Source organism: Accipiter gentilis, chromosome 2 (assembly GCF_929443795.1).
Source record: "Accipiter gentilis chromosome 2, bAccGen1.1, whole genome shotgun sequence".
Lineage (NCBI taxonomy): Eukaryota > Metazoa > Chordata > Aves > Accipitriformes > Accipitridae > Astur > Astur gentilis.
In genome coordinates this window covers 18,437,407-18,448,884 of record NC_064881.1, presented here as the reverse complement: position 1 = coordinate 18,448,884, position 11,478 = coordinate 18,437,407, and the positions used below count along the sequence as shown (strand labels likewise).

Here is an 11,478-nt window from a genome sequence, read left to right as displayed (position 1 = left end):
GGGAGAAGCCGCGGCTCCGCCCCGGGGTAGGGGCTGCTCTGACCGGGGGGCAGCCCGCCCCCGGGGCTGCGCGACCCCCGGGGCGGGCCGCCCCCGCCTGCCTTCCCTCCCCTCCCCGGGCCCATATAGCCGCGGGGGGCCGGCGGCGGCCGGCCGGCTCGCCCCGACGGCGCCGGCGGGCAGGGAGCGGCGGCCCCCGCGCCTCCATCCCGCCCCCGCCCCCGACCCGCAGGGGGACCCCGCGCCGGCAGCACCCGGGTGTGCTTCCCGGCACCTCCCTCCCTCCCTCCCTCCCTCCGTCCGTCCGTCCGTCCGTCCCTTCTCGGCCCGGCATGGCTCTGTCCCTGGCCGGCGAGCTGGTCCCCGGAGACGGCGGAGACGCGCTCGGGATGAGCCCCGCCGGCCTCGCTCCCTACTACCCCTCATTCCTCCCCCCAGCCCCGTACTTCGAGGCGGCCCCCGACCTCTTCCAGCCCGTGAAGTCCCTGGGCGGGCTGGTCCCCGCCTCCCCGTCTCTGCCCCCCTTCAGCTTCAGCAGGGTCCCCGCTTTCCTGAGCCAGCCGCCCCCCCCGCCCGCCGAGCCCTTCCCCGGCCTCCCCCTGCCCCTCTGCTTCAAGCCGCCGGCCCCCTTGCCCCCGCGGGAGGGCTCGTCCGGCGGGGCGGGGGCCCCGGGCTCGCCCCCGCGGTCCTTCCCGAGCCCCCCGCGCTGGGCCGCCCGCAGCCCGGGGGCCGGCGGGCCGGCGGGGCAGAGCTACAGGTACCACTTCACCGAGGAGGAGCTCAACGCGGTGCTGTACGGGGCGCTCCGGAGCAGCCAGCTGGCCGGGAGCCTCCACGCCATCTCGGGGCTGCGGGTGTCCCCCGCCAGCCCGGGTAAGGGGGTCTCCGGCGTGTGCGCAAGGGGCGGCCGGCGGCGGCAGGAGGGGCAGCGGGCGGCAGGTCGCTTCTTGCGGCCGGGTGTGCGGCGGCGTTTGGGGACGGCCCCCGGAGGGGTGCAGGCGGTCCCGCGGCAGCCAGGCTCCCGGGCCACGGCCGGGGGCACGTCGGGCTTCCTCTCCCCGCGGTTTGCTTGCGTTACGAGCCCGCACCGGGCGAGAGCCGGGGGCGGGAGGGAGAATCCGGGCTGCGGCCGGGGGCGGCAGGACTCGCTCCCTCCGGCCGGCGCCGGGCTGAAGAAGGGGTCCCTCTTGTGCAGGTGCCGCGGACTCCTCCTCCGCTCCGCCGCTCGACGGGGACGCGCTGCAGCTGCCCGAAGGTAGGGGCCCGGCGCCGCCCGCCCCCCGCGCCGCGCCGCGCCGCGCCGCGCTGCGCCCGGCCGCCGCCGCCGCCGCGCCGCGCTCAGCCCGCCCTGTCCCCCCCAGGGCTCTCGGTGCTGCGGGTGGCGTACGGGGACGTGTCCCAGCTCGGAGTCTTCTGCATGGACCCCATCCCCAAAGGAGTCCGCTTCGGCCCTTTCCAAGGCAAAGTGGTCAACACCAGCGAGATCAAGACTTACGACGACAACTCGCTGATGTGGGAGGTAGCGGAGGCGCCGCCGGGCTCCCCCTGCACCCCCTGACCGGGGTCGGGGCGAGGGTCTAGTTTCGGCCGCCCCTGTCCCCTGGCCTGCAAGGGGGGCTGGGCCCAGGGTGGGTGGTGGGACCGGTGCGGGCGGGACGTGTGCGGGAAGGGTCGGGCCAACGCGATCGGCTCTCCCCGCTCTCCAGATCTTTGAATACGGCCGCCTGAGCCACTTCATAGACGGGAAGGGCGCCTCTGGCAACTGGATGTCCCTGGTGAACTGCGCCCGCTTCCCCCAGGAGCAAAACCTGACGGCTATCCAGTGCCAGGGACAAATCTTCTACGAGAGCTGCAAGGAAATCTTGCCGAAGCAGGAGCTGCTGGTGTGGTACGGCGATTGCTACGTACAGTTCCTGGGCATCCCCATCAGCCTGAAGGGCATGCCGGAGGGCAAGAGACCCCCGCAGCAACCCGAAGGTGAGCCTGCCGGCGACCCCTCCAAGGGCACTGCCTCTTATTCCCGCGGACCCCTGTCTGGCCGGGACTAGGTTCGCGACGAGGGAGGGAGAGGAGCTCGGGCGGCGCCTTTTCCCGGCCGTGTTTTACTTTGAACGCTTCCCAGTCCCTGCGGTGAGCCGGTGCCGCGGTAAAACGTCTGGCGGTGCTGGGCTGAGCCTGCCTCGGCTCCGCAGAGCCGTGGTGCGGGGGGCAGGGGAGGGGTGTGTGGGGGGGGTCCCGTTTGGGGAGGAGAGGGGCTTGGGGGCGCGTTCCTGTTTTAGTTCTGTTTCCTCTTACGATTGCACGTACCTGAGTTCATGACATTTTTCATGCAGTTAACACTCTCGGTAAATGGGGCAGGCTGAAGTCGTTCCGATCCGATAATGCTGATGCTGCTTGCAGAGGAAATGCCAAATGCAATTACCCCGTTCTGCTTATAATGCGCAGAAAGTATGCCGTCCTTATAAGCAAAACTTCTGTATGGAGAAAAGGGATTTGTGCCAACGCAGGGAGAGCTGGAGCGGGTGTGGGATGGGAACGGCTGGGCGCCGCAGTAAGGGACAGAAGCAAATTGGCATGGAAATTTGGCGTGGACGTTTTTGTATCTGTTGTCTTAAGGTGCCTCGTTCAGGCAGTTGGTAAATCGTTCGTTTCATTTTAAGGCTTGAGCCAAAGTTACTTTTATTAAAGGCAGAAAAGGATGTGTAAGCGTTGAAAAATTTCCTCTGTTGTTCCTAAATTCAGCGGTTAAGGACAGTTTGAAATACAAAAGAAAACCAAATAAACGTGTTTCTGTTCGATAGTATTTTGGAAACGCTAGAAAAGACGTGCAAATTTATGTTTCTTTTTGGGACGGGAGGTAAAACTTGCAGGCAATATTGATAAGAAATACCTGGCAATGTTTCCGTGCGGGGAGACGCTTTAATGTGGGACTCGGCGCTGGTTTTTCACACATTCGCTCGCTGTTTATGGAGATACAAGGATGAAATCCTGTCTTTGCTGAAGTCGGTAGCTAAACCCAATGATTTGATCAGGCTGTGGACTCTAGTTTGTTCCCCTCCGTTAGAAAGGCAAGTGGAGCGGTGCGAACGCTTAAGAGATCCGGCGTGTATTTGGTTAATGATATCGCCAAAATCCATTTACCTACCGTTCTGACCCACCCGGAGACTTAAAATTCCCAGCTGGGCACCAGCTCTGGCGAGGCAGTAGATTTGAGATGAGCCCCTTTTGCCGTGGTGTAACGGGGAGGTGGCACTTTCCCTTCTGCTGTACAGAAGCCGGGGAGAGCTTTAAGTGTGAGCACTGCGGCAAGGTTTTTGCCTACAAGTACTACCGGGACAAGCACCTCAAGTACACTCGCTGCGTGGACCAGGGGAACCGCAAATTTCCTTGTCACCTTTGTAACCGATCCTTTGAAAAAAGAGACAGGCTGAGGATCCATATTCTCCACGTTCACGAAAAGCACAGACCTCACAAGGTGAGCCTGCCCCCGGGTGTCTCTGCAGCCACCAGCTTTTCGGGGCGCGGGGCGGGGAGGGACGCTAATTAAGGAGTGGTTTTTGGCCGAGGTAGGATGATGTTCCCCCTCCTCCAGTTGCCTGGTGGGGCGGCTCTGCCCGCACAGGGAGAGTTTGGAAATCTAATGGATTTAAACTGGGAAAATAAACCCCACAGCCTCGTTGAGAGTTTGAAAAGAAACAGTATTTCTCCTGGGCTTTTTGGATGTTTGCATATGGGTTTTGCTACTTTTCTTACACAGTGTGGGGCTAACTTGTGTTTGAAGATGCTCTGCTTGTGCAGGATCGGGAGAGACGATGTCTCACGTCCCTCACTCCCACCCCCTTCAGGCTGAGAACCGACAGACATCCGTGTCTGTTGGACAAAACAGGAGTTTAAAGTTCTACATTCAAGGTGGAGCAGATTTTCAATTGATGGAAGCAAACCTTTGCTGAGATAACTTTCCTCATCTCCACCAAACACCTCTCTGTAGCATCAGTTTTCTCTAGGAGTGCCAAGAGTAGAAAATCAGACTTTTCCTGAAGGCTTGGGAAGGGCAAGTTCCAGTGCTTGAAATGGCACAATTAAATCAGTCCTGAAAATCCTCCAAATCACTATTTTATAAATAAATCATCCTGCAATAATGTGGATTTTTCAGGAAAACTTTTATAACTAAATCAGCAGTATACAATGTCAGAATTTTGCATTGATTTAGTAACAGATGAAAAACATTCTATTAAATATGAGGTATTAAATACCATGTAATTCTTTTTCCTTTCCTTTCCTTTCCTTTCCTTTCCTTTCCTTTCCTTTCCTTTCCTTTCCTTTCCTTTCCTTTCCTCGCGTTTATTTTGGAATGCATATGAAAGAAATACTTTAGAACAGCAGGAAGATAAACTTGTTGTGTATATATTGCATTTATATGAGAACAGGTCAACTCAAAAAGCAAAGATGGAAAGTGCATCAGTAAAAAAGGTCAGTCATAGCTTAGTTTATTTTTAAGTTATGAAAGATAATTTATTTCAAATTAGTGTAGGGGGAAATGTATCTTTTGTGCAAAATTAAAGATAGCCACTGGAGCTTGATTTACATTTTGAAGAAAAGTGATGATCTTACAGGAATGTTCAGATTTTGATTACTGAAAGTCAATGTTTTATGTTCATGTTCTCAAGAGGAACGCTTTTTAATGAAACAATTCTAATGACACACACACAAAAAAGCTTTGAAACTTTGCATGATTGTCCTTTTTAAAAAAAAAATCTGTTCTTAAAACCAGATTAAAATTCTGACTGTATTTCAAATTGTTACTGCTTAAATTACTACTGTGTTTGTATATTCATAAATATGTAAATATATGTATATAAAATATGTACATACATAAATACATGTAGGAAAATACAGGCACACATCATCCACATACCTTATTTTTCTTTCTAGCTATGCTGTTGTGAGCTTCCTTTTAACTTTATCCCCTTTTTTTCCCCCCAGTGCTCTGTGTGTGGGAAGAGCTTTTCTCAGTCCTCTAGCCTGAACAAACACATGAGGGTTCACTCCGGGGAGCGCCCCTACAAATGTGTCTACTGCAACAAGGTAAGGCAAAGCCCCGTCCCACTGTCTGTCCTCTGCTGTGCTCGGCATCACACTGCACCTGGAAGGGGTGGTTCTTTCCATGCTCTGTTTTCAATTTTTCTGTTTCTTTTCTGCTTTCTTTCAATAAAATGCCTTCTATTTAAGTCAATAACCAAATGAGCAAGTATATATTCTGGGCACAGTTGTGAGCTGAAGTGACAGGGCTGGCTGACACTGAAGAAACAGTGTCTGGTCTGGTCTGGTCTCCATTGGATGTAGAATTTGTGTTTTGGCCCAGCCCAGGGAGCTGCTGCAAGGATAAGGTCTAGGAAAGCTTGAGAGAATTTCAAATACCATCCAAGGCACATAGCTAGATCAAATATTCCCCTTTTCCATCAGATAGGTAGTTTTCGATATTACTGACACTGCTTCTGGAGTACAGTGAACAGATTTGGCACATAAGCTGAACCTGTACAATATGACTTTGTGACTGCTTACCTTGAAGTAACAGGGCCATTGATGTGCAACTGGGCGTGGAGGCTTCATTTGAAAAAGAACACGAATGGAGCTGTACAGCACTGATCAAAAATGTGCTCAGCTGTTACTACCCTTCACAGCAGGGATGATTCAGGTGAGCTCTCCTTGTGAAAGCAGTGACAGCTGTCCCAGCAGAGAAAGGGTAGATGTACAGGCTGCGGCTGGATGAATATCGGTAGGGTTCAGGTGCTATGGGGTGTCCTTGCAATGCAGAAACACTGTCAGCATGTAGTAAGGTGCTCCTGTTTTTGGAGAGAGAGAAGTTTTGTGTATGACTGGCTGGACTAACACAGAGCTGAAGTGTCCTGTAGTAAAGAACCTTAGAAGAAGCTCCTTTTGGCTGTTATATTTTTTTCTCTCCCAGGCATCCTGAACACTTGTAGGCAGAGTTTAGGACGAAATGTCGTCCGTTAAATCTTCTGATCACAGGAAGAGATGTCAGAGCTTCACAGGTTGCTCTCTGAACAGATCTCTAGGATATGTGGGACCCTTGGCCAGCCCCCAGCCATTCTGGTAGGACTGTTGCAGACTGGATCAGATTAAAACATTGGTCCTCAGGCTGCAGGTATCCTGGGACACAGCCGTCACTTCTGTGGCTGGGAAACCAGGGGCTATTTTAAAGCGTCCTCACCTGCTCTTCCTATGCAGTCATGATTCCTCTTTGGCTCTTCTACCTCTAACTGTGGCTGGGCTCCAGGGGACCTTTGCTTTCCCTGCCCCTTTGCTCACTATCTGGATGACATCCTGAGATTAAAGGAAAAGTATTGGGCCAAGACCACCATTCAGGCCTTCAAACACACGTTGGGTCTCTTGATATACACCTCCAGGGACTTTCCTATAGGAATCTCGGATCCGGTTGTGCTCTAAGGTTCCTAGTGAAAGGGTATCTGAGATGTATTGCTCTTTGCTGTGAAAACTTACTTGTGATGACTCAGCAACGTAATGGTACTAAAGAGGATTTATTTTGTGGGGTCTACAAATAGTGAAGGGCTTGATAGTGTCTCTCTTGGGAAAAGAAAAAATGGGGGAAAAGTGGGCAACTTTGCAACACTCCTGCTCAAGTCTTGGTGAGAGGGTTTTCTCCCCAAATGGAGGAGGAGTCTTTACGAGGGGGCAGAGGGTCATTGTGCATACTTTGCTACTCAAGTGTGTGTCTGTGGGGAAACAGACTGGAAGGTCTGACTGAAGGAAGAGCAGAGTATGATGGAGCGGAGAAAATGAAATTCCAAAAGACGGATGCTGGACTGCATGGATGAAGTCTGGCAGCTGAATCCCAAGCCAGTGTATGTGAACATGAAAGGGTTTAACTTTGAAAATGAAAACTGAAAGGAAAACCTGCATTATGTTTCCCAAACACAAAGGAGCTGCAAAGCTAATTAGGACAGTATTGACTTCTTATCCTTTGACATGTAGAAGGTATTTACTGGTGTCTCAGGTCAGAAATCTTTCTCTGAGCTTCATCTAACTCCATGGGCTTGGCCACATCTGTATAACGATAGCTGTTGGTTTCTGGTTCCTCATTACTGGGAGTTTTTGTTTTTTCTCCAATTACCTGAGGATGTGAGCTATTTGAGAACTTGTTTTCAGGGTACGGTGCTTCTGACAGGTTAGCTGAACCTGGGGATTATATATGTGAAAACGGATTACTTTCAACTCCTCCCCCCTTTCCTATCCCTGCCCTTTCAGGCATTCACGGCATCCAGCATCCTTCGCACTCACATCCGCCAGCACTCGGGGGAGAAGCCCTTCAAGTGCAAGCACTGCGGCAAAGCCTTCGCCTCGCACGCAGCCCACGACAGCCACGTGCGGCGCACGCACAGCAAGGAGAAGGGCTGCACTTGCTCGGTGTGCGGCCAGCACTTCGCGGAGCAGGAGGATTACCACTTCCACATGAAGATTCATGCCGCTCATTAGTCAAGAGCCCTGTGGAAGTGGCCTGGACTTAGCTCATGTGTGTATCGGTCTATGTGCATGTGTTTTTGCATGGTTGTGCGCACGCCGCAAGAGGTGGATTTTTACCCTCACAGAGACACTTTGGGTATGTCCAGTCTCTGGACCCTGGGCATATTTCTGAGTCCAGGGGACAGGAGTTTCTCGCCTGGGTACCCTGATACCACACTGGGTTGAAGTTGAACATGTGCTACCCCACCTTTCCCTTCCGCTCCTCCCGTACCCTAATTTTCACAAAAGGGAAAAACACAGGCAGGAGGGAATTTCATCCGCCCTGAACCTTTTGTACACAAATATCACCATGAGGAGTGCTTCCGCATCTCTTAATGCACCACGTCTATGGACTGCCTCATGCGGTTGGTACCAAAGCTTGTGTGAGGGTTGTTTTTATCAAGCGCATTTCCCAAAGCTGATTTAACCTGTTCGTTTTGTTTGGACACATGACCAAGTGTGGGGTCTACTTCCCCTTAATATGCAAGTCTTTCAACGATGCTCTATTTAAATGTGAACAGCCTCAGATATATTGACTGCTGGACCAACATAGGGGTATTTAAATCCCTTTGTTCAGCTGCTGGGACACAGGGAGCTCCAGGGCAGTGAGATCAACTCTTCCAGAGGATGCTGCATGCTGGTTAGCCCAGGGGAGAGGAGCAGGGTGTGATGAGATAGCTGCAGGCCTGTCAGCTGCAGGTCTGTCCTGCCAGATAGCGGAGATAATGGAGGTTGGCTCTGCCATCTCACAGTTTAGAGGACCAAATGTGAAGATATTCCCAAGCACCAGTGAGCTCTCAGGTGCCTCACGAGCAATCAAATGGCCTTGAGCAGTCAAGTGGCCTCATAGAGGCATTGTCTTGTGGTCTCGGGAGCAGGCACGATCCCACCAGTGGGCTCTTCTGTCTGAATTTCACTGAACTTGTCTCTTGTCCTGGCCAGGTGGGCCTTTGTGATGAAAGTTGGGCCCCTCCGTTTCCTCCTGGCTCCACGTAGGATGGCTGCTGTAGTGGCACTCCATTCCCCTGTCCTAAATTTAAGATTTAAAGTGTAGGATAGGTGATACCAGGACTTCTCAGACCCCAGAACTCCCTGCACGTGAAATTCCCTCCCTAGCCTGCAGGAATGCCTTCGCCTCCATGGAAGGACTAGAAGGTGTCGCCCTCCGTTTCTCACTGACCAAGCAAGTACAGGAGTGATTTGTGGAGGTTTTCTTTTTAGCAAAAGGGAAGTCTTTGATCATAAATGCTGGGTTTTTTTTGCTGTAGAGAGAACTGCTCATTTGGCTATGGGTGAGAAGATGTACCCTGGGATCCTTTTCTTGAGAGCTCTGGTTTTGTTTCTTTTGTACTCTGACCAGAAGGACTCAGAATAACACTGTAGATGTCCTGGCCTTTCATACCAACAAACTTTGACCCAGATCAAAGCTGTCTCAAGTGCATATTACAATGGGTAAAGGAATTTCAGTGTAAAACCTTAGATGATTAGACCTTGATTTTTGCAAAGTATTTTCAGAATTTTTAAGAATCCTTAACATAATGGCATTCCCTGGCAATGTAAAATCTCAACTTGATGGAGGCTTAGCAAAAAGCCTGTGCTGAAGGACCACTGGGTATAGGGAGTGCTGTAATTAGTGCAGAAGGGTTTTTTATGACTTGAGTGGCCAGCATGATTGGCAGGGGGCTGTGCATCTGGGAGGGGCTCCCTGTGTTAGTGGAACTGTGTGTTGCACTCAGGAGGGATAATGGAAGCCTTTGATGGGCCTGGTTGATTAACACAGGTAGTTTGAGGTTACAGGGATGATAAGATTCTCTTTTAATATCCTAGATCGGCTAGGATTAACAAGAACTTTACACGGAAGTATAAGAGAAAAGTTTTTATTTTGTGCCAACATCAACAATCTCCTTAAATACAGCGTCGAACTAGAAAAAGAATCTTTACCTGCACATTTAATTATATCATGCAGATACTGTATCTATAAATATATTGATTTGCACTAATTTTTATATGGTTTATTGCACCTGAAGTTGCTCTGTCCTCATTGTTTTCATGGTAAAAATATTTAAATATTTATAGAACCACTTACTTGTATGTAAAATATTGAGGCCCAGCACCAGGCAGTATCTGAAATAAGCAAGCCATTAGTACTGTACATACATGTAGGGTTTAGGGTAGAGTGAAGATCACATTTTCTTCTGGTTTTTTTTTTTTCTTATTTTGATATCAAATATTACTGTAATACAGCAGGCTGAATTTTGTACATATTGAGGGCTGAACTGGTGAGCTCTAAATAAGTAAAATTCATTCCTGAGCAGAAAGTTATCACAATGTTCATGTCTACAAACCATGCTGAAGTACAGGTGGGGGAACTGAATCTTGCTTCCAGCTGCCTGCCTGTATGGAGGTGTTTTCCCCCAAGCGTACAGAACCCTGGCCAACAGAAATATGAATTCTGTGTGTGAAGGCTTTGCTGGTTCAGTCCCATAAATATCTCAGGATTTGGTGAAATCAGCTACCTAGTAATGAAATAAATGTTATGACTAGGAATGGCTTCGAAGTGCAACAAAATGGATTATTAGCTTCCCATGGAGGTGATTTCCTTGTTTTTTTTGTGAATGAAGGTTATTTATTTAAGCAGTGCATCTTCTGTAGTGTTTTTAGTTGTGTACATTTTCTTCTGCTTAAAGAACCCCTAAATATCTTGTACTAAAATGTTGGCACTGTTCTACAGTATTTGCTGAGTTGTCTGTAAAACAGTATGTGAAGGGTTTCGCTTGTACTTGTGATTGAAGGTACTGGTTGTCTTGCACATTAAACCTGTGTACGTAAATTTCGATGCTAATTGAGATTATTACAATGACATTCATGCAAAGGATGAAAATAAATTATTGGAGGCTATAGTGGACACTAAAGGGCTATGGGTCGTTTTCTGCCAGATGCATCGGAGTTGTATATTTGAGGTACTAGTAAATGGATGAAGGGTGTTTTCTGCATCATTTGTAAGTCATTATAGAGTCAAACTGTCTCTTACCGGGCTTTCTAGTCCTTGTCCTGCTGGGTAGCAGCTTGACTGCATTAGAAGTCAAAGGCACCCAGTGTCTTGATGGATTGGGCTGTAAGTGTCCCAATAGTTCATGGAAGCTGAGGCCATTCAGTTCTGGATTGAGTTCACTCCCACTTGCAAGCAAGATGATGGATCCGGATTGAGCACTAAAAAAGGCATTTAACTACCCTATAGCATTTAACTACCCTATAGCATCGTCCTTTCTCTATTGAATAGCGAGTCCCAGCTGGGCTGGGGCTAGGGGGGCGCAGTGGGGGTGGCACTTGGCCAGCAGCACACTTCACAGCAGGCTGGGGAGAAATAAAGCAGCAGGGAGCAGGAGGGAGGGCAGGCTGAGCTGCCCTGCCAGCCTGCGGCAGATTTTAGTCTGCCAAGGAAATGCAGTGATTGTTAGTGCAAACATATTGCTGTCCTTGCCAGACGGGGTTTAGGAGAGATTAGCTTTAGATTAGGGAATGCCCCTGTAGCGTACGTGTACCCTGTGTGCTGAGGTTTTCCTCCCCTGGGATTTGCACACTTTCTTGAACCTTCTGTGGCCATGCTGGCAACGGCCTGGGGAATGAGCAGCTCTGGCCAGCTCAACCAGCCGTGGGGTTTTGGTATTTGTACACACAGATCAGGAGTGGAGAGAGGGAGGGAGTGTGTGTGCACACTGCGCTTTTTCGTCTGGCAGGTTCCCAGGATGACTGCACGGTGCAGAAAGCCACGGGCGTGGAGGAGGCTGCACTGCAAGTTCCATTGAAGGGAGAATATTCGTGACCAAGCCAACTGTAAAGGCTCGATCCTTTCACGGGGAAGCCCCAGCTGCTAGGTCCCCCCTGAGCAGACACCATGGTACTCGATGATCCTACTGGCCATTTCTGAGCTGAGGC

The 11,478-nt window shown here is 50.7% G+C and overlaps 1 protein-coding gene across 1 annotated transcript; it reads left to right on the top strand.

The window, feature by feature from the left end:
* The first annotated feature begins 332 nt into the window (after positions 1 to 332).
* Positions 333 to 7,515, top strand: PRDM14 (PR/SET domain 14). The gene is given in 8 exon segments (XM_049825300.1): positions 333 to 649; positions 722 to 890; positions 1,116 to 1,266; positions 1,269 to 1,519; positions 1,707 to 1,977; positions 3,273 to 3,475; positions 4,984 to 5,085; positions 7,288 to 7,515. Coding segments are annotated over 8 exon segments (1,692 nt in total).
* The last annotated feature ends 3,963 nt before the right edge of the window (positions 7,516 to 11,478 follow it).